We start from the raw sequence: 20,388 nt of genomic DNA on the forward strand, positions 1-20,388 counted from the left end.
CGTACAGTAGAACCTCATTTGAATACGTCTCTCACAACTGATCGTGTCCTTCCGGGGTGTTGCCTATAAAAAATAAAACACTGCCAAACCAAATAACGTATCTAGCGGTTGGGTTTTCTAGCTGAAACATCGCACCATTGTATGAGGTAGATGGTTTTTCCTTTTCTTTTCGCATCAAGATCCATCATCCACTCCCGATGGATGTAGCACGGATTAACATCAAAGAAGACTAGCTCTTTGATCGCTTCGTAGGGGGGGAAGATGTCCAAAATACTTGATGCAGCGTCCAGAGTGAAATGGGACCGGAAGACTGCAGCGAAGCGAGCTATCTTTCTCGCGGCCGCTGCCTACGCCGTGAAAACCCTGTACCCCATCGTCTGCAAACAATTCGTGAAACGGAAAGAATGCAAGAATACCAGGGGGTCTAAAGGAGAGGAAAATGGCTCGACGGTTGGCGTTACATTACAAACAGATGCACTGAGTCATAAAAAGTCGCCTGGGGTAAACGCTGAATTTTTTAAGCAGATACTTGAACTGATCAAAATCCTCTTTCCAAAGCTTGTCTCCAAAGAGCTCGGATTGCTATCTCTGCATTCGGTCGCGTTGATTTCCCGGACGTTTCTGTCTATCTATGTCGCTGGCTTGGATGGCAAGATTGTGAAAACAATCGTTGAGAAAGAACCACGCAGCTTCATCATCCAACTGATGAAATGGCTCCTTATTGCCATCCCGGCCACATTCGTGAACAGCGTTATCCGCTACCTCGAGTGCAAGCTGGCCCTCGCCTTCCGCACTCGGCTAGTGGACCATGCCTACACCACCTATTTCACAGACCAGACCTACTACAAAGTCAGCAACATGGACGGGAGACTGACCAACCCGGACCAGTCTCTTACCGAGGACGTAATGATGTTTTCCCAATCCGTGGCGCATCTCTACTCGAACCTCACCAAGCCCATCTTGGATGTGATACTCACCTCCTACACCCTCATCCAGACGGCCCGGTCCAGGGGGGCCAACGCCAGCGGGCCGACCCTACTGGCCGGGCTGGTGGTGTTTTGCACGGCCAAGGTTCTGAGGGCCTGCTCGCCGAAATTCGGAAAACTAGTAGCTGAGGAGGCCCACAGGAAAGGCCATTTGCGATATGTGCATTCCAGGATAATTGCCAATGCAGAAGAGATAGCATTCTACAGGGGTCACAAGGTATACAAGGAAGGATGCATGGTGGATTTTACATGCAAAGTCACTATGTATTTATTACAATAGAAATACCCATGGGTTGGATCCCATGGAGTTGGATCCAATGCACACCCATGACATCATATCCAATTCCCAAAAGTGATTTTCAATCATTTGATTGACAGCCTCCTTATATGCACTTCTTTTAGATAAGACTGTCTGCAAGTGCAAAATAACTAACATACAATGTGAATGTAATGTGAAATCTATTGTAATACATTTGTTGTAAATGTGTTATGCTGTGTAGGCTAGATACTTTTGTGACTGTAATGTAAACTGCCTGTTTGTGTCTGTCTGTCCTGTGTGTGTCAGGTGGAGATGCGTCAGCTGCAGAAGTGCTACCGGGCCCTGGCGGAGCAGATGAACTTGATCCTGTCCAAGCGTCTGTGGTACATCATGATAGAGCAGTTCCTCATGAAGTACGTGTGGAGTAGCTGTGGACTGGTCATGGTGGCTGTGCCCATCATCACCGCTACCGGCTTCGCTGACAGCGGTAACAGTCATCACAACATAAATAATAAATAAATAATATGCCATTTAGCAGACGCTTTTATCCAAAGCGACTTACAGTCATGCGTGCATACATTTTTGTGTATGGGTGGTCCCGGGGATCGAACCCACTACCTTGGCGTTACAAGCGCCGTGCTCTACCAGCTGAGCTACAGAGGACCACATCATCTTGTTTTCTTCTAAAGCCTCTTGTTTTCAAGTACAGCATCTCCGGAGAAGAGGGAATAGTTGTCATGGTTTATCTCTGTTTGTGCATACCAGTAGAACGCCTATTCCGTCTTACATTTGAACCAATTGACATTTGATTCTATTTAGGTCATTTTGTGCTGATCTCACATACCCCAAAAAACAGTCCCTCTTCATTTGCATATTCCACATACAGTAGTAGATGATCAGCATGTGTTAACCCACAGGAACCAACTATCTCAATGATACCCTGTAGGTGTTATTCAACTGAATGGTGTCAAGGACTTTGTTGTGCTGATAAGGGTATATTCATCCTATTGTCCCTATTGTCCTGTTAGCTGCTAACTAACTGAATGCTACTGTTGTCTCCACCAGTGGAGGCTGTTGAGGGGAGGACAGCTCATAATAATGTCTGGAACGGAGCGAATGGAATGGCCTCAAACACATGGAAACCATGATAACATGGCAACTGTTGGGTTTTTGGCCACAAAAAAAGAGCAGTCATTACAGTCTTACTGGTCTAAGCATAGAATGGCTCTGTTCCATTTCGGTCTTTAACCCCTTTCCCTAGGCCCTTCTTTAGGCCATACCCCCTAGGTGTTCACAGATCAGAAAGCCAAGGGGCTAGGGGCCCAGTATGTAATCTCATAGTGTCTATCCTTAATTTCCCCTCTCACAGAGACTGCCGACGGTCAGACTCAGGTGCTGGTGAGCGAGAGGACAGAGGCTTTCACCACCGCACGCAATCTCCTGGCCTCTGGAGCTGACGCTATCGAGAGGATCATGTCCTCCTACAAAGAGGTGATCTCTCTCTCTCTCTCTCTCTCTCTCTCTCTCTCTCTCTCTCTCTCTCTCTCTCTCTCTCTCTCTCTCTCTCTCTCTCTCTCTCTCTCTCTCTCTCTCTCTCTCTCTCTCTCTCTCTCTCTCTCTCTCTCTCTCTCTCTCTCTCTCTCTCTCTCTCTCTCTCTCTCTCTCTCTCTCTCTCTCTCTCTCTCTCTCTCATCTTAAATTCAAGTGGCATTAGACTGATAGGACAGTGTTAGAGTAAGCCATTAGACCCACTCATGACAAGAGGACTCTCAACCTGTCTGTCAAGGTTGCAGACCAACATGAAGCAACATTCATTTTTTCACAGGGACGTTATCCCTTATTTTAATCCCAAAATGATGATGTCCATTCATGCATTTATGTTTTTTGCATACATTTATTTTTGAGTTACCAAAATTTGGACCAAAAGGACATTTTATGTCCCCCATCACAGTGCTGATTTGAATGTTGTCTGTGTTGGTTGTCATATGCCCACTACAATATTTGTGAATATGACAGTTATATTTACAGTATTACATGGATTTGAGAAAAGGGCTGATGTACAAGAAAGTGCACTGTTTCACTCTGTGCGGGAGGGTAGACCTTTCAATAAGAGGAATTGAGTATTGTTGGTGTCAGACTGTGTTTTTAAAAATCTTTTGCCTTGCAAATCAGACAACTGTCTCTGTCTTGGATGTACAGTATCACACTTCCTACTGAAGGTTAGACTGCATTTAGTCATATACCATACAGCGTGGAGGACACAGGTAGTGTTTTGTATGTCACCCAACAAGCCTGTGCATGCAGTGATTCCACTCAATGCACTGGGCTCAGTGATGTGTGTTGCTGTGGCACCCTAAGAGGCAGGCAGAGTAATATTCACTCACTTCAGCTCACCCTGCAGCTAGCCTATTGCAGCGTCTGAACTGGGCCACACACCCCAACATGTTATGTAAAGTTATGTAATAGTATGGTATGTTATGCTGCAGGGGCACACACATTCAGACAGGCACAGGTAGTACACATTACGCTACTGCTGCTGTCACAGTACACTGTCTGAACACAGCCTGAGACTGTGACACACCTAGGGCTGTGGAGGTTTTGTCAGCCGGTGATTGTCAAGCAAATAACTGCAGGTATCATGGTAATTGACCGTTAATTAACAGAAACACATTATGCATCTTCTGGCTTCCACGCATAGCCTACAAGCCACTGATGCAGACCTTTGGAACATCTACATTTTAAAAAGTCTAAGAAATCCATGTAATATAGCCTACACCATCACAATTTAATCCATTATTTATTTTAGACAGGTCTAAAGAAACACGATATGACGAAAATGTAGTCTATTTCAGAAGAACAGAATAGCATACTCTGAGTTGTCCTTATGTTAGGCCCTGATCTGGCTATGCCATATGGCTGTGGGCTACACTAGTTCATTTAGCAGAAAAGATTTGCTTAGAATTCCGTGGCATTATTTTATAGTATGAAGAATAAAATTGGAACAAAGCTGAATAAAATAGAAAGGATATTTTCTCCAAACATTTGAGGGAGTGAGGACATGCGTCTATTCTGTGTTGAGCGGTTAACAAAGAAACAGGTACTCCTATATGCTTAATTTAGAATTAAATGCAACTTTAGTTGTGATACAAACGTTGGGCTATATGTTTTGATTTTTAATACATTCTAATGCTGCATGATGTGACTCTAATGATGATTTGAAAAAAGTTGCATGAAAGGCATGAGCTCTGCTTTGTTTTTTGCGCAGGCTGCACACACTTCATTCGTCATTCACAATTTGACAAGCACTTGATAATGCCTCAAATTCTCAGGCTGCATCCCCTTTTTGTGGCAGTAATGCCACCTAAAAAAATCCTTGCCTTTTGCTTCCCTTCTCCCGGCTGCCTGCCGAAGCACCTCTCACTCACATGGCTGTCCGTCACGTGATCAGGTTTCTCTCACAGGCTACATACAAGTGAAGACAGACACATCCGGGATGCAACTGCGTGCGTCCTTATACAATTCCGAAGCGCATATGGAAGATATTGGATGAACTGTCCACATTTACTTTTCGTCAGCCAACAAGATGAGTAGGCCTAACGAACAGCAAAAGCACTAGCCTATGTCAATCTACTATCCCCCATAGTACAAAAGTTGATCTATTCTATTCTGTGTGAGAAATATATATTCCAAACATAGTCTGGGACAGTTGTGGGATGCGATAGATCCCAAATTAATACAACCACTAGCATCAAAAAACATGTTTTAAGCAATGAGCCTGACGCAACAGATGAGAACGTTTAGCTTAAATGTTGGTAAACTATTAGGCTATTTCTTCACATTATAAGCGAAGCAATGCGCACACGGCAGTAGACTATAAGCGCGAATGTTCTATTAGCAGGAAAACACCATTCTCTGAAGTGACCACAAATGCGATTATGCATGTCATAATTTATTATAAAGGTGCATTTTTATGGTGAAAATGATCTTCCCCAAACTTGTATATAGTATGCCAGTTAGGCTCTACACACTTTGTAAAGCAGATGAATGTGCTTCATTTTAAGACATTATTTGCCCATTTTAGTTTTGATACAAACCTTATCAAAACATATAGGCCTATGGCCTAGGCCTGCATGAGGTGTGCGACTATGATTTGAAAAAGCCGCAAAAAAAACAATGCACAGTTTTTTTGCCTTAAACTGGGCATCATTCACAAGTGATAGGCTAATATTTGTCAACCATCACACACTATTCTTGATGTAAACTTGTCTTTACATATACTAAATAATATGTGTGAAATTTGTTTTGATTTAGAATGGACCATTATCATGCACCTGTCTCGAAACAGGGGCAGCGCAAAAAAAAAGAAGTAATCTATGCACTTAAGTAGTGAATGGAGGATGCTTTTCCCGTGGTTAATTTTCATGTCAGCCAGGTAAACTATACTCCTGTTGTAAAGAGAAGCAATGTGCTTAATATTAGGAAAGTTGAGAAATAAATATAGTAGGCCTAGCCTATAGAAAGCTGATGGGATCCTCCCTCTTTTTAATAGAGGCCATCACTCTGTTTTCTCACGCAATTGCATAGCCTATAGAAATGTAGTGCAACATGAGCTCATGCTCTCATGAAGTGTTTGATTAGATTTTCGATTACATTTGCTTTGATGTCAGAGTGATTAGAGGGACAATAGAGTGCTGAGTACCAGGCAGTTAGCAAGTTTGGTAGGCTACTAATGACCATCAGCAGCATCAGAGCTTGGAGGAGCCTAATTACCGTGACTAAATGGTCACTGGAATTTGACTGCAGTCATGACTTGTGACTGCAGGTGTGGCAGTAATATGGTCACCATAACAGCCCATGACACAACCCCATAGGTTATGTAATATTATACCACAGCATTGTTGAATACTCGTTTCTGATTGGCTAGAAGGGCATTCTAGAATTGACATTAAAACCAGTTGGAAAGATACCTGGACAGTTGAAAAAGATATCAGGACACCTTGCAATCATGACGCAATAAGCGCCTACACATGCAGACCGTACTTGCTACAAAGTTACAGAAAGCTAAACCAACAACCACACAAACCAAAATTGGATACATTTTAAACGCAGGTCCAACGAGGAAAAAGCTTAGCTAGCCAGCTAGTATTGATTTGTTTTTGCAGAGACATATTTTTTGGGAGCATTGATGACCTAATGTGTTGAGTGAAGAACATGAATTTCTCTGGTCCCGGCTACTGTTGCAGTCCCACGTTTCTAGTTTGACCAGCTGTTTTTAGTAACTGATATTGTTTAATTCTGTCATATTGGCAGGTTTGCTAGCAACAAACTATTTAGCTAGCTTCTAGCCTAGTGTTTGATATGCAATGCGATCTCCTTGTAATGAACAGGGTCGAGTGTCCTGACGAGAATGCACACTTGTCTAACTATGCCAGGCCAAATCGGGCATTATCAGCTCATTGTTATGGATGTATCCAAATGAATGTCAATAGAAAACAGCAACTTTGCTGTTATTCTGGCTGCAGAGGTCGTGACTGTGTTAGCCGTAGCTTGCTGGCTAGCTAGCAAGCGAGGGATAAGAACGTTGCCAGCGAGCATGGCAATGGTACACAAAGAACGAACGGCTGGGTCGAGTGTCTAGCAACCAAAAGATGAGAAAGTATTAATTCGCTTATATAAAGTAAAATATCAACAAAAACATTTTATTTCTACCGGTAAATGTGTGCTTATAGTATTGTTTTCTTTGGCAACTGTGGTATAAGCGGGATAAACAGTTTAAACAAACTCAACGGAATAAACTTTGCTGTTATTCTGGCTGCAGAGCTAGCGACTGTGTATCTGTAGCTAGTTGGTTACCTAGCAGCAAGCAAAGGATAAGAACGTTGCCACTGAGCATGGCAACGGAACATAAAGAACCAACGACTGGGTCTGTCCATAAATATCGAACTAATCGAACGAACGACTGGGTTGTGTCTCTAGCAACCAAAATATGAGAAATGATGAATTAGCTTATAAAAATGAAAATATCAACGAAAAAAAATATGTATACCACTGTGTGCTTTCATATTGTTTTCTTTGGCAACTGTGGTATAAGCGGGATAAGGGTTTTACCTGGAACCAAAAAGGGTTCTCCTATGGGGACAGCCGCAGAACCCTTCTAGAACCCTTTTTTCTAAGAGTGTACAGTCGTCCCATTAGACAGGCAATGTTATCTGTAGGAAGGTCTCGGGCCATCATCAGTACTGTGTATTCCCTAAACACAGATACAAACAGCTATAAAAAACAACACCAGCCATTGTTTAGAGTCAGATTAAGCTATGAGTGGAAATTAGTTGCATAAATTAAAAAGAGGGCTTTTGCATCATTCGATCAAATAATAGCCCTTCAACTTGTACTGTAATCCTGACCAGATTTTCAGTGCACACTGCAATACACTACTAAACACCAGCTCTGCTGCTGACTGCTCCCATAGTTCACTTGCATTAATGTAAGGGTTTTCCCAAAGACACACACACTGCTCTACTTTGCAAACATCCACTGTTGGGCAATGGTGGTGAACTCTGTTGGGTAAGATGACCTAACTGACCCCTTTCAGTTCAGTCTTACTCCAGTGTTATTTACCTCAACGAATGACCTCTGACCTTTCTGGTTGTCTGTGATAGGTCACAGAGCTGGCGGGCTACACAACGCGCGTCTACAACATGTTCCTGGTGTTTGGTGAGGTGCAGAGGGGCGTGTACAAGCGTTCATCCACATCGACCACGGGAACAGGAGAGAAGAAGAACGTGGCCAGGCCAGAGATGCACATCGACGGGCCTTTGGAAATCAAAGGTAGACTGTCTGAGATGTTAAGCATTTTGTACATATTTGCCAAGAGGTGCATAGGATACACATGCACATTCTGAGACACTCAAATGTCATCCTATTCCCTATTCAGTACACAACTATACCATATTATACTACTCTACTACATCAGGGGGTGGTGGAAGCATCTGGGTTAGATAGGCGGACCGGTAGCCTGGTAACCGAAAGGTTGCCGGTTCGAATCCCCAAGCTGCATGCAGGGAGTAAGCCGGCAGCCGGAGGGTTACCAGCTTCAATGATATTTGTGCGTCTGTAACTTTCTCACTCATCATAATTCACGATTCATTCAGGATATTCCGTAATCATGATAGCAACCACATGAATATAGAAGTGTTCAGAAACATAATCTATTCTTATTTACAATAAAAGTAACTCCAAAATTACACAATATTCACCATTCATTTCTATTGGGCACAAAATAATCTGAAACACAACCAAAACAAACAGCAAACGCATCCAAGAAGTTTGTAGAGTCACAAGATTGATGTAGTCATTGTGTGCTAGGAATATGGGACCAAATACTTCAATACACAGTTAAGTGAATTTGTCCCAATACTTTTGGTCCCCTAAAATGGGGGGGACAATGTACAAAAAGTGCTGTTATTTCTGAACGGTTCACCCGATATGGATGAAAATACCCTCAAATTAGTGCTGGCTGACGGTCACTTTAACCTCATAGTCATTTTATCATTTCAAATCCAAAGTGCTGGAATACAGAGCCAAAACAACAACAAAAAAGTCACTGTCCCTATACTTTTGGAGCTCACTGTATATGCACAAATGTTAAGCAAATTCACTATCCGATTGCAGCTTGTTGCCTTACAATTGTACGTTGAATCAACTTTATTGCTATTTTGTTTAGCAAACTCACAATCCTATTGCATCTTTTTGCCTTACAATTACAGTATACGTTAAATCAACATATTTTTTTACAGGTTAGAGATAGACACAGGGTCCACCCAAAATGGCATTTTATTCCCTATATAGTGCACTACTTTCAGTGTTTCCCCATATTCATTTACCAGTGGCAGGCCGCCGCTTCTAAATCATTGCCGCCAATATAATATACAGTGGGGGAAAAAAGTATTTAGTCAGCCACCAATTGTGCAAGTTCTCCCACTTAAAAATATGAGAGAGGCCTGTAATTTTCATCATAGGTACACGTCAACTATGACAGACAAAATGAGGGGAAAAAATCCAGAAAATCACATTGTAGGATTTTTAATGAATTTATTTGCAAATTATGGTGGAAAATAAGTATTTGGTCAATAACAAAAGTTTCTCAATACTTTGTTATATACCCTTTGTTGGCAATGACACAGGTCAAACGTTTTCTGTAAGTCTTCACAAGGTTTTCACACACTGTTGCTGGTATTTTGGCCCATTCCTCCATGCAGATCTCCTCTACAGCAGTGATGTTTTGGGGCTGTCACTGGGCAACACAGACTTTCAACTCCCTCCAAAGATTTTCTATGGGGTTGAGACCTGGAGACTGGCTAGGTCACTCCAGGACCTTGAAATGCTTCTTACGAAGCCACTCCTTCGTTGCCCAGGCGGTGTGTTTGGGATCATTGTCATGCTGAAAGACCCAGCCACGTTTCATCTTCAATGCCCTTGCTGATGGAAGGAGGTTTTCACTCAAAATCTCACGATACATGGCCCCATTCATTCTTTCCTTTACACGGATCAGTCGTCCTGGTCCCTTTGCAGAAAAAACAGCCCCAAAGCATGATGTTTCCACCCCCATGCTTCACAGTAGGTATGGTGTTCTTTGGATGCAACTCAGCATTCTTTGTCCTCCAAACACGGCGAGTTGAGTTTTTACCAAAAAGTTCTATTTTGGTTTCATCTGACCATATGACATTCTCCCAATCCTCTTCTGGATCATCCAAATGCACTCTAGCAAACTTCAGACGGGCCTGGACATGTACTGGCTTAAGCAGGGGGACACGTCTCGCACTGCAGGATTTGAGTCCCTGGCGGCGTAGTGTGTTACTGATGGTCGGCTTTGTTACTTGGGTCCCAGCTCTCTGCAGGTCATTCACTAGGTCCCCCCGTGTGGTTCTGGGATTTTTGCTCACCGTTCTTGTGATCATTTTGACCCCACGGGGTGAGATCTTGCGTGGAGCCCCAGATCGAGGGAGATTATCAGTGGTCTTGTATGTCTTCCATTTCCTAATAATTGCTCCCACAGTTGATTTCTTCAAACCAAGCTGCTTACCTATTGCAGATTCAGTCTTCTCAGCCTGGTGCAGGTCTACAATTTTGTTTCTGGTGTCCTTTGACAGCTCTTTGGTCTTGGCCATAGTGGAGTTTGGAGTGTGACTGTTTGAGGTTGTGGACAGGTGTCTTTTATACTGATAACAAGTTCAAACAGGTGCCATTAATACAGGTAACGAGTGGAGGACAGAGGAGCCTCTTAAAGAAGAAGTTACAGGTCTGTGAGAGCCAGAAATCTTGCTTGTTTGTAGGTGACCAAATACTTATTTAAAAAAAATCTCAATTTGTCTGTCATAGTTGACGTGTACCTATGATGAAAATTACAGGCCTCTCTCATCTTTTTAAGTGGGAGAACTTGTACAATTGGTGGCTGACTAAATACTTTTTTCCCCCACTGTATATATATAAAACAAATCGGGATTGTAAAACATTTTCAGTGTAAAGTTAAATGATTAAAACAGATAAAGTATGTAGTAAAGATAATGGACCTATATATTCAAAATATAATATGATAATCTTTTAGAACTAACAGTCACCAAAATAAAATGAGACAGTCAGGGAGAATCTAAAATTCCCAGAATTTCATGGCATTATTTTGTTAGAATGTTTGAGTCATTCAGATAGCATAAGAACACGGCATAAATGTGTAGAATTGCAGGAAATTAGCTCTAAACGGCACATTTTCTCTCAGCCCCATGGCAAAATGTATAAAATTGCACGAAATGCGCTTTAAATCTGAAATGTTTTTTCTCTGCCCCATGACAGAATGTGTAGAATTTTTGGAAATTAGCTTTAAAACAGCTACATTTTGTCTCTGCGGCAAGGAGGAAGGCCTCTAAAATGTTCAGTCGCATGGAGTGACAAGTTCAAACGTATGTTTGTAGTATTTGATGCATTCATAGTCTTTTGGGGTTTATCAGTTAGGTACAGTACATTCGGAAAGTATTCAGACCCATTGACTTTTTCCACATTTTGTTATGTTACAGCCTTATTCTAAAATGGATTAAATAAATGTTTTTCCTCGTCAATCTACAAACAATACCCTATAATGACAAAAGTAAACAAGTTTTTTTAAATGTTTGCAAATATATTAAAAATAAAAAACAGAAATACCTTATTTACATAAGTATTCAGAACCTTTGCTATGAGACTCGAAATTGAGCTCAGGTGCATCCTGTTTCCACTGATCATCCTTGAGATGTTTCTACAACTTGATTGGAGTCCACCTGTGCTAAATTCAATTGATTGGCTATGATTTGGAAAGGCACACACCTGTCTATATAAGGTCCCAGAGTTGACAGTGCATGTCAGAGCAAAAACCAAGCCATGAGGTCGAAGGAATTGTCTGTAGAGCTCCAAGACAGGATTGTGTCGAGGCACAGATCTGGGGAAGGGTACCAAAAAATATCTGCAGTATTGAAGGTCCCCAAGAACACAGTGGCCTCCATCATTCTTAAATGGAAGAAGTTTGGAATCACCAAGACTCTTCCTAGAGCTGGCCGCCCGGCCAAACTGAGCAATCGGGGGAGAAGGGCCTTGGTCAGGTGACCAAGAACTCGATGGTCACTCTGACAGAGCTCCAGAGTTCCTCTGTGGAGATGGGAGAACCTTCCAGAAAGACAACCATCTCTGCAGCACTCCACCAATCAGGCCTTTATGGTAGAGTGGCCAGACAGGAGCCACTCTTCAGTATAAGGCACATGACAGCCCGCTTGGAGTTTGCCAAAAGGCTCTCAGACCATGAGAAACAAGATTCTCTGGTCTGATGAAACCAAGATTGAACTCTTTGGCCTGAATGCCAAGCGTCACGTCTGGAGGAAACCTGGCACCATCCCTACGGTGAAGCATGGTGGTGGCAGCATCATGCTGTGGGGATATTTTTCAGCGGCAGGAACTCAAATCAAATCTAATTTTATTTGCCACATGCGCCGAATACAACAGGTGAAGACATTACATTGAAATGCGTACTTACAAGCCCTTAACCAACTATGCAGTTAAGAAAAAAATATAAATAGCAAATAATGAAAGAGCAGCAGTAAAATAAAATAACAGTAGGGAGGTTATATACAGGGGGTACCGGTACAGAGTGAATGTGCGGGGGCACCTGTTAGTCGAGGTAATTGAGGTAATATGTACATGTAGGTAGAGTTAAAGTGACTATGCATAAATAATAAACAGAGTAGCAGCAGCGTAAAAGAGGGGGGTGGGGTGGGGGGGCAATGCAAATAGTCCGGGTAGCCATGATTAGCTGTTCAGGACTCTTATGGCTTGGGGGTAGAGGCTGTTAAGAAGCCTTTTGGACTGAGACATGGCGCTCTGGTACCGCTTGCCGTGCGGTAGCAGAGAGAACAGTCTATGACTAGGGTGGAGTCTGTGATAATATTTGGGGCCTTCCTCTGACACCGCCTGGTATAGAGGTCCTGGATGGCAGGAAGCTTGGCCCCAGTGATGTACTGGGCGTACGCACTACCCTCTGTAGTGCCTTGCCATACCAGGCGGTGATGCAACCAGTCAGGATGCTCTCGATGGTGCAGCTGTATAACTTTTTGAGGATCTGAGGACCCATGCCAAATCTTTTCAGTCTCCTGAGGGGGAATAGGCTTTGTCGTGCCCTATTCAACTGGGAGACTAGTCAGGATCGAGGGAAAGATGAACGGAGCAAAGTACAGAGATCCTTGATGAAAACCTGCTCCAGATGGCTCAGGACCTCAGACTGGGGCAAAGGTTCACCTTCCAACAGGACAACGACCCTAAGCACACAGCCAAGAGAACGCTGTGTGCTTGGTGATTCCAAACTTCTTCCATTTAAGAATGATGGAGTCTCTGAATGTCCTTGAGTGGCCCAGCCAGAGCCCGGACTTGAACCCGATTAAACATCTCTGGAGAGACCTGAAAATAGCTGTGCAGCGACGCTCCCCATCTAACCTCACAGAGCTTGAGAGGATCTGCAGAGAAGAATGGGAGAAATTCCCCAAATACAGGTGTGCCACGCTTGTAGTGTCATACCCAAGAAGACTTGAGGCTGTAATCGCTGCCAAAGGTGCTTCAACAAAGTACTGAGTAAAGGGTCTGAATACTTATGTAAATATGTTTTTGCTTTGTCATTATGCGGTATTGTGTGTAGATTGATGAGGGAAAAAAACTTTTGAATCCATTTTAGAATAAGGCTGTAACGTAACAAAATGTGGAAAAAGTCAAGGGGTCTGAATACTTTCCGAATGCACTGTAAATGCAGATGGGCCATCCCAAGCTTCAGCCTATTTATTTCAGGCTACAGGTTATTGTCACGATCGTCTGAAGAAGCGGACCAATACGCAGCGCGTGGAGTGAACATGATGACTTTATTTAATAAAGCAACCACAAAAAACAACAAATGACGATAGTGAAGTCCTCTGTAACACTGACAGAAACATGGAACAAAAACCCACAACCCCAAGGTGAAAACACACAGTATAAATATGGCTCCCAATCAGAGATAACGAGCCGACAGCTGACACTCGTTACCTCCGATTGGGAGTCATCAACCAAACATAGAAAAAACAACCTAGACTAACCAACATAGAAATACACCCAAGTGAAATGAACAACCCTGGCTCAAAAAATAAAAGTCCATAGAGCCAGAGTGTCACAGTTATAATGCTTTTAAAGGGAAAATGTTATTTAAAATGGTGTCAACGTACATTTACATTTACATTTTAGTCATTTAGCAGACGCTCTTAATCATATATTCTTTCATTTTGGAGTAGAATGTCCTTTTCAAAGTCACCAGAAGTGACCTTGTCACAGACGTTGCCCCCCACTCTAACTTTGCCACCGCTGCTGAAAAAAATCCTAGGGGAAACACTGACTTTTGACCAGAGACCTATGGGCCTTTGTCAAAAGTAGTGCACTATAAAGGGAATAGGATACCATTTGGGACAGAGCCTCGGCTAATCCTGTGCTGTGCAGTGTATCTTTCTTGCTGTTCTTTCTGACCATCTTGGTCTAAACAAGATGTTTTTTGTCTTTGACTTCTGCAGGAAGAGTCATCGATGTGGACAATGGCATTGTGTGTGAGAGTGTCCCTATCATCACTCCCAATGGAGACATAGTGGTCTCCAGCCTCAACTTCAAGGTGAGAAATAACACAGCAAAATCCTGGGCGATGTTCAGTAGTGATAAAACGTTTTCAAATGAAGTGAAATACTTCAAATTAAGTACTACCTGAACTTATCCAATAAGAGAACAGATTTTTGTTTTCCATTTCCAAACTGTTGTGAAAGTGTTTCCTACTGAAGATCCTGCTCAGCATCCTACTAAATCAATCGAAATGTTACAGTACCTGTGATGTGTTTGCTGTTACTATGTTTTCCTAATCCTCCAGCCATCTTCCCCCAGGGTAGGGTGTACATGCTTTGTCCTTTGTTGTGTTACCAGGAAATTAGCTCACTTTGAGATTTGAATGTATTTTTGAAGTGAACCCTGGCTAAGAGAAGGAAGCACACATGTAATTATCACAAACGCACACTCACGCTAAATTGCATAGCATAAAATACGGACAGTATGGCTTCCTAATACTCTACATAAACCATGACAAAAAAATATGTAGAGACTACTTACAATCAAGTGGTTCATACTAGTCTCGCTTTGCCAAACTCGTGTCATGGGTTGTTAGACACAGCAGCTGTGATGAGACTATTCAGTACTCCAAGGCTATAACGTGTGTGTGAATGATGTTTCTTGCAGGTGGAGGAAGGTATGCACCTGTTGATCACAGGTCCTAACGGCTGTGGGAAGAGTTCTCTGTTCAGGATCCTCAGTGGGCTGTGGCCTGTGTATGGGGGACTGCTGCACAAACCCTCCCCACAACACATGTTCTACATACCACAAAGGTCAGTGGTTGTCACTGTCACACACACACTTATGGCCACCCGTGTACTGACTCTGACACACATGCACCCATGTATAGATGTAGGATCTTCATTTGAAACTTGAAGGGTATTCAAGGTTTAAAAAGACTTCTAAAGTTTGTAATTTCCACTTTAAAATATCAGACTTGATTTGCCCTAACGAAAGATGTATCAACCCCTACAAAAAATGTCCATTAATTGTAATCCACATAATAATTCACATTTCCTGTTGCTGCAGGATTATTTTCCTGCTGTAGCAAACTGGCTCAAATGAAGATCCTACATCTGTACATGTACCATGCAGGCTTGCATAGAGGCATGCACGGATGCATATTCTGCATGCATGCACACACACAACCACATTCACACACTACATACATACAGTTAAATGTATTGAAAATCAGCAGTAGGGATCCTTACCCTCTAGACTCAGTAACTGGATCTCCATGGAGAGTGAGAGAGAGAAACCAGACCTTAGAGTAGTGAAATATTTACCAGCTCTTCCAGGTGTTTGACGGCTTTACAGTAATGCTGAAACGTGACACACACACAGTTTTGTATTGCTATCCTTGTGGGGACCAAATAATTGATTCCCATCCAAAGTCCTATTTTCTATAACCCTAACCCAAACCTTAACCCTAACCTTAACCATTAACCTACCATAACCCTAAACTTACCCTAACCCTAAAACTATACCTAAACCCTAACCCCAACCTTAATTCTAACCCTAATTGTAACCCTAAACCTAACCCCTAAGCCTAAAATAGCATTTTTCCTTGTGGGGACCGGCGAAATGTCCCCACTTGTCAGAATTTTCCTTGTTTTACTATCCTTGTGAGGACTTCTGGTACCCACAAGGATAGTAAAATAAACACACAGACACACACACACACACACACACACACACACACACGAGCACACACACACACACAGTTAAATGTATTGAAAATCAGCTGCAGGTAACCTTACCCTCTAGACTCAGTAACTGGATCTCCATGGAGAGTGAGAGAGAGAAACCAGACCTTAGAGTAGTGAAATATTTACCAGCTCTTCCAGGTGTTTTGACGGCTTTACTGTAATGGTGAAACCTCTCTCCTCAGGCCGTACATGTCCATTGGGACCCTGAGAGACCAGGTGATCTACCCAGACTCTCTAAAAGACATGCATGACAGAGGCTACAGAGACAAGGACCTGGAGGTCATACTGGACATCGTTAACCTCAACCAGATAGTGACTCGCGAGGGCGGTAAGAACCGGGGAAGGGGCGGTGAGGGAAATACGATCTGAGTCAGCTTAGAACAAAAGGGCTGCGTGAGTCTGAAGACATAGTAACAGGGGCACTTTGAAAAGAGGTAGCTGAAGCCTGACAAAACTCCAGGTAACCTATTTTTAAGCCATTTACTCTTGAGATGAATGATATGGTTTCCAAGGGGATTCCCAAACAACAATAGACATATACTGAATGGGGCCCTCTTAGTTTAGCTAACACATCCTTCCTTAAAAAGTTTCTATATCTCTTATCATACTATGCGCTGTCTGTAGTGCATTTGACCACTCAATAAGTTATTTCTGTATTTTTCTAGTGGCATCAGTCTATCCCTCTCCATCTCTTTGGTCTTTGGTCGGGGTGCCAGGTAGCTTAAGGCCGCTGGTTCTAATCCCCGAGCCGACTAGGTGAAAAATCTGTCGATGTGCCCTTGAGCAAGGCACTTAACCCTAATTGTTCCTGTAAGTCGCTCTGGATAAGAGTGTCTACTAAAATGTAAATGTCTTATTAAGGACATGTAGAGTGTAGTTAATTGGAGACCAGTGGTCCTGTTATTCTCCAACAATCAGCTCTATTGTTGTGACCTCACTACTAAGCCTGGTCCCTCTAGGTTAGAGCCATGAATGGCTGCTCTGTCTGTAACCACTGTGTGAATGGTTCCTAGCCAGAGGAGAGGGTCATTCAACTAAAATCATCTCCATCATCCAGATTTTCCACATGTTGGGTTCCCTCCAGAAGGGTTATTATTTTCCCTGTTTGTTTACAAACGCAGGCTCCTGTATCATTGTCCTAAATCAGGATTAGAAAGTATTAGGTTTTTGGTCTTTTGAGATAAATATGAAACCTAGTAATTTAAATGGAAAAGACACAGGATGTCTTGCATTGGGACAAATAAAATGCTTGTTTTTAAGCCTTAGAGAGAGACATCTTTTTTTAAGTAAGTCAGTCTCCTATTGAATATTCTTCAACTTTGAACTCTCTCCACAGTTGTTCCCATGGTTACGCTAACTTTAAACCCTTTGCATTGGTCTTTGTGTAGCGTTTAACCTACTTATTCCAATGGAGAATAAAACTGTAGTCAATGACAGTACTTCAATATTAACTGACTGTGATGTTTGTCTGTGTGTAGGTTGGGATGCAGAGATGGACTGGAAGGACGTGTTGTCTGGGGGAGAGAAACAGAGGATGGGCATGGCTCGCATGTTCTACAACAGGTAAGACTTGGCCTGCCATCTTAGGCTTTCTTTAACCCTGTATGTACGGGTTGGAAAAACGTAACAGTAGACATTTAAAGGTGCTGTTGATTGAATATCCCATATTCCTCTCTTGTTTGATAGTTGATTGATTGGTGGCTAGTTGATTTAATTCATCGTTAATTAGACAATTATAAATTACTAAATTCCTTTTACTTGTGTGTCAGGCCAAAGTACGGCCTGTTGGATGAGTGCACCAGTGCTGTCAGCATTGACGTGGAGGGAAAAATATTCCAGGCTGCAAAGGATGCTGGGATATCCTTACTGTCAATCACCCACAGGCCCTCCCTCTGGTAAGAGACAGATATCATATCTGGACCAGTCTGTCCACCCCAATTCTGATATTTTTTGCAAAAAAACTAAAGCAAAAACATGTAGTAGGCTATAAGCAAATGCACCACTAGTTGTCACGTCAGCAGTGCTCTGTTCTGTATTTTCTCTGAGTTAGCCTCAGGCATTAAACATGATTGCAGTGCAAACACAATCAGTACTACCACAGTATTGTGCAGGTCTGTTCCTCTCAGGAGATTGCTGCTGCTAGTTAGTTGCTTGTTTAACCTTAGCAGTCATTTTACAAGGCTGAGCACAGCACAAAATAATCACAACATGACTGCAACCACAATAGAACAGAACTCTTGCACCATCACTAACACTGCAATAATTTTGCGTAACACAACCATAAGGTCAAAGACAATTGTATACTATTTTGAAATAATGTTGTGCTTGGACTGGATAATGAATGAATAAAAAAGAGAAACATAACGCAACCATGAAATAATCCCATCCCTAACCCATATTCTTGCTCCACTTTTCATACCTACAGGAAGTACCACACCCACCTGTTACAGTTTGATGGTGAGGGAGGATGGAGGTTCGAGCAGCTGGACACCGCTACGCGTCTCTCCCTGACCGAGGAGAAACAGCGCCTCGAGTCCTCACTTGCAGGAATACCCAAGATGCAACACAGACTCAACGAACTCTGCAAGATCCTGGGAGAGGACTCAGTCCTCAAAACAGCCGACACAGCAGAGGAGTGAAAGAAGAAGAATGAAAGAAAAAGCGAGATTGATGTTCAGAAAAGTCAAAGTATTTCTTTTTTGTTTCAACGCACACCAACCGCATATTTCCAAACGTTTCCAGTGTTGGGGTTGAGTTTTAAGAATTCACCAACAATGTTGTTTTAAAGAGGTTTTCATCGCTGGAATGGTTGAGAGACTTAAAATCTCTGACAAGCTGAGACTAACATTTTATTTGGTTGAACAATGAAGTAAAACATTTTTTCATTTCTAGCACTTTACTCAATTTGAGGAATGTACATGTTTATTGCTGTGGTTATCAAGTGCTGAAGTAGTAGGCTTAGGCTTTTTTTTGTGAGACAGTATTTTCCTTATTTTACTGTATAGATTTGTTTGTGTTATTAAAAAAACTCATATGGACCTGAAAAGGCGCAACGCTTGGCATGAAAAATTATTCTGGTCTTTAATAGCCTTCTACGTCAATTTTTTTGAAAACGTGTCTAATAAAACTTTTTTGAAATAATGGTGAGCGAGCGTTGCGCCTTTTCCTGTCCAGTGATGTCTACACATTTTTAGGTGTCACCTCTACTCACTTTGGTTGAGCACCCGCTACTTCTTTCTATAAAAAAACTACTAGAAAGGTCATTGAATGATATCAAACAATGATCATCAAGTTTTTACAATCATATCAAGTTATTCATTAAGGTTAGGCTAATAAGCATACAGTTTTAAAGGTAGCCCAACTGCTCACATTTAAAGTACCACAGCTGCGATAAATTAGTGTCCCTTTCTATTATCTCAGCCACTGGCGCTGGGTTATATCATAAGGACATCTTCCTTATAACATTACTGAATGTGTTGTTCACAGGTTATCTCCTCAGAACTGCAGTATAATAATATATTCAAAATACCTCAGTTATCTGGCTCTGCATTTTAAATAACACCCTTCCCTAGACCTATATAGTGCACTACTTTGACCGCAACCCTGATTTGTCTTTGTTAGTGGCTAAGATGGTTTTCTTAGGATCTATTATTGGACATTAGTGCATTAGTGACAGAGCTATGGGTCTGTTGCTATAGGCTTCTGGTTTACTGAACAAATACAATGGATTTCAAGGCATTCTGTCTTGTCTCAAGCAGAGCACAGCAGGAATCGGACTGGGCTCGCTCACACAAACGCACACACAGGCACGCTGACGCACGCACACACACCGCCTGGCTAAGCCCTACTCACTATCACTAGGGTAATATCTGTGGAACAGGGTGTTTTGTGTTGTCTCAGTCTACAATCTTCACCCCTATAAAAAATATGTCACATCTTCAGCAAGAGGTTTACATTGTGTTTTACAATAACCACTGTTGTTTTCCGTTGTAGTTCAGTACGGTTTACTTGGTTGCTGAGTTTAATAAACTGTTACCTTGTTATGTACACCCTCAATCTAGTTCTAAAATCAATCTAGTTCCACAATTCATATTTGTTACCAGCGACCTATCTCAGACTGTATACTGTGAACTTTGTTGTTTCTTTTTTTGATAGTCATAAAATGTATTTTTAATGTAGTGATTTTAGAGTTTGATTATGCTGCCTCTGTTCAAACCTGTGTATGTACAGAAAATCTTCTGCTGAACAAATCTGT

General features: G+C 42.2%; 1 protein-coding gene across 2 annotated transcripts; it reads left to right on the forward strand.

Annotated features, from left to right (window-relative positions):
- The first annotated feature begins 33 nt into the window (after nucleotides 1-33).
- LOC121555112 (ATP-binding cassette sub-family D member 2) lies at nucleotides 34-20,180 on the forward strand. 2 transcript variants are annotated; one of them, XM_041868917.2, is made up of 10 exons: nucleotides 34-1,203; nucleotides 1,552-1,732; nucleotides 2,615-2,736; nucleotides 7,905-8,073; nucleotides 14,346-14,440; nucleotides 15,052-15,197; nucleotides 16,316-16,461; nucleotides 17,612-17,696; nucleotides 17,903-18,028; nucleotides 18,559-20,180. In XM_041868917.2, the coding sequence occupies exons 1-10, from the start codon at nucleotides 262-264 to the stop codon at nucleotides 18,770-18,772; spliced, it is 2,226 nt and encodes a 741-aa protein (XP_041724851.2). In that variant the 5' UTR covers nucleotides 34-261; the 3' UTR covers nucleotides 18,773-20,180. The 2 variants fall into 2 exon arrangements, with proteins under 2 accessions (XP_041724851.2, XP_041724852.1); XM_041868918.2 differs by having other exon boundaries at nucleotides 36-501.
- Nucleotides 20,181-20,388: the final 208 nt, after the last annotated feature.

Source organism: Coregonus clupeaformis, chromosome 40 (assembly GCF_020615455.1).
Source record: "Coregonus clupeaformis isolate EN_2021a chromosome 40, ASM2061545v1, whole genome shotgun sequence".
Taxonomy (NCBI): domain Eukaryota; kingdom Metazoa; phylum Chordata; class Actinopteri; order Salmoniformes; family Salmonidae; genus Coregonus; species Coregonus clupeaformis.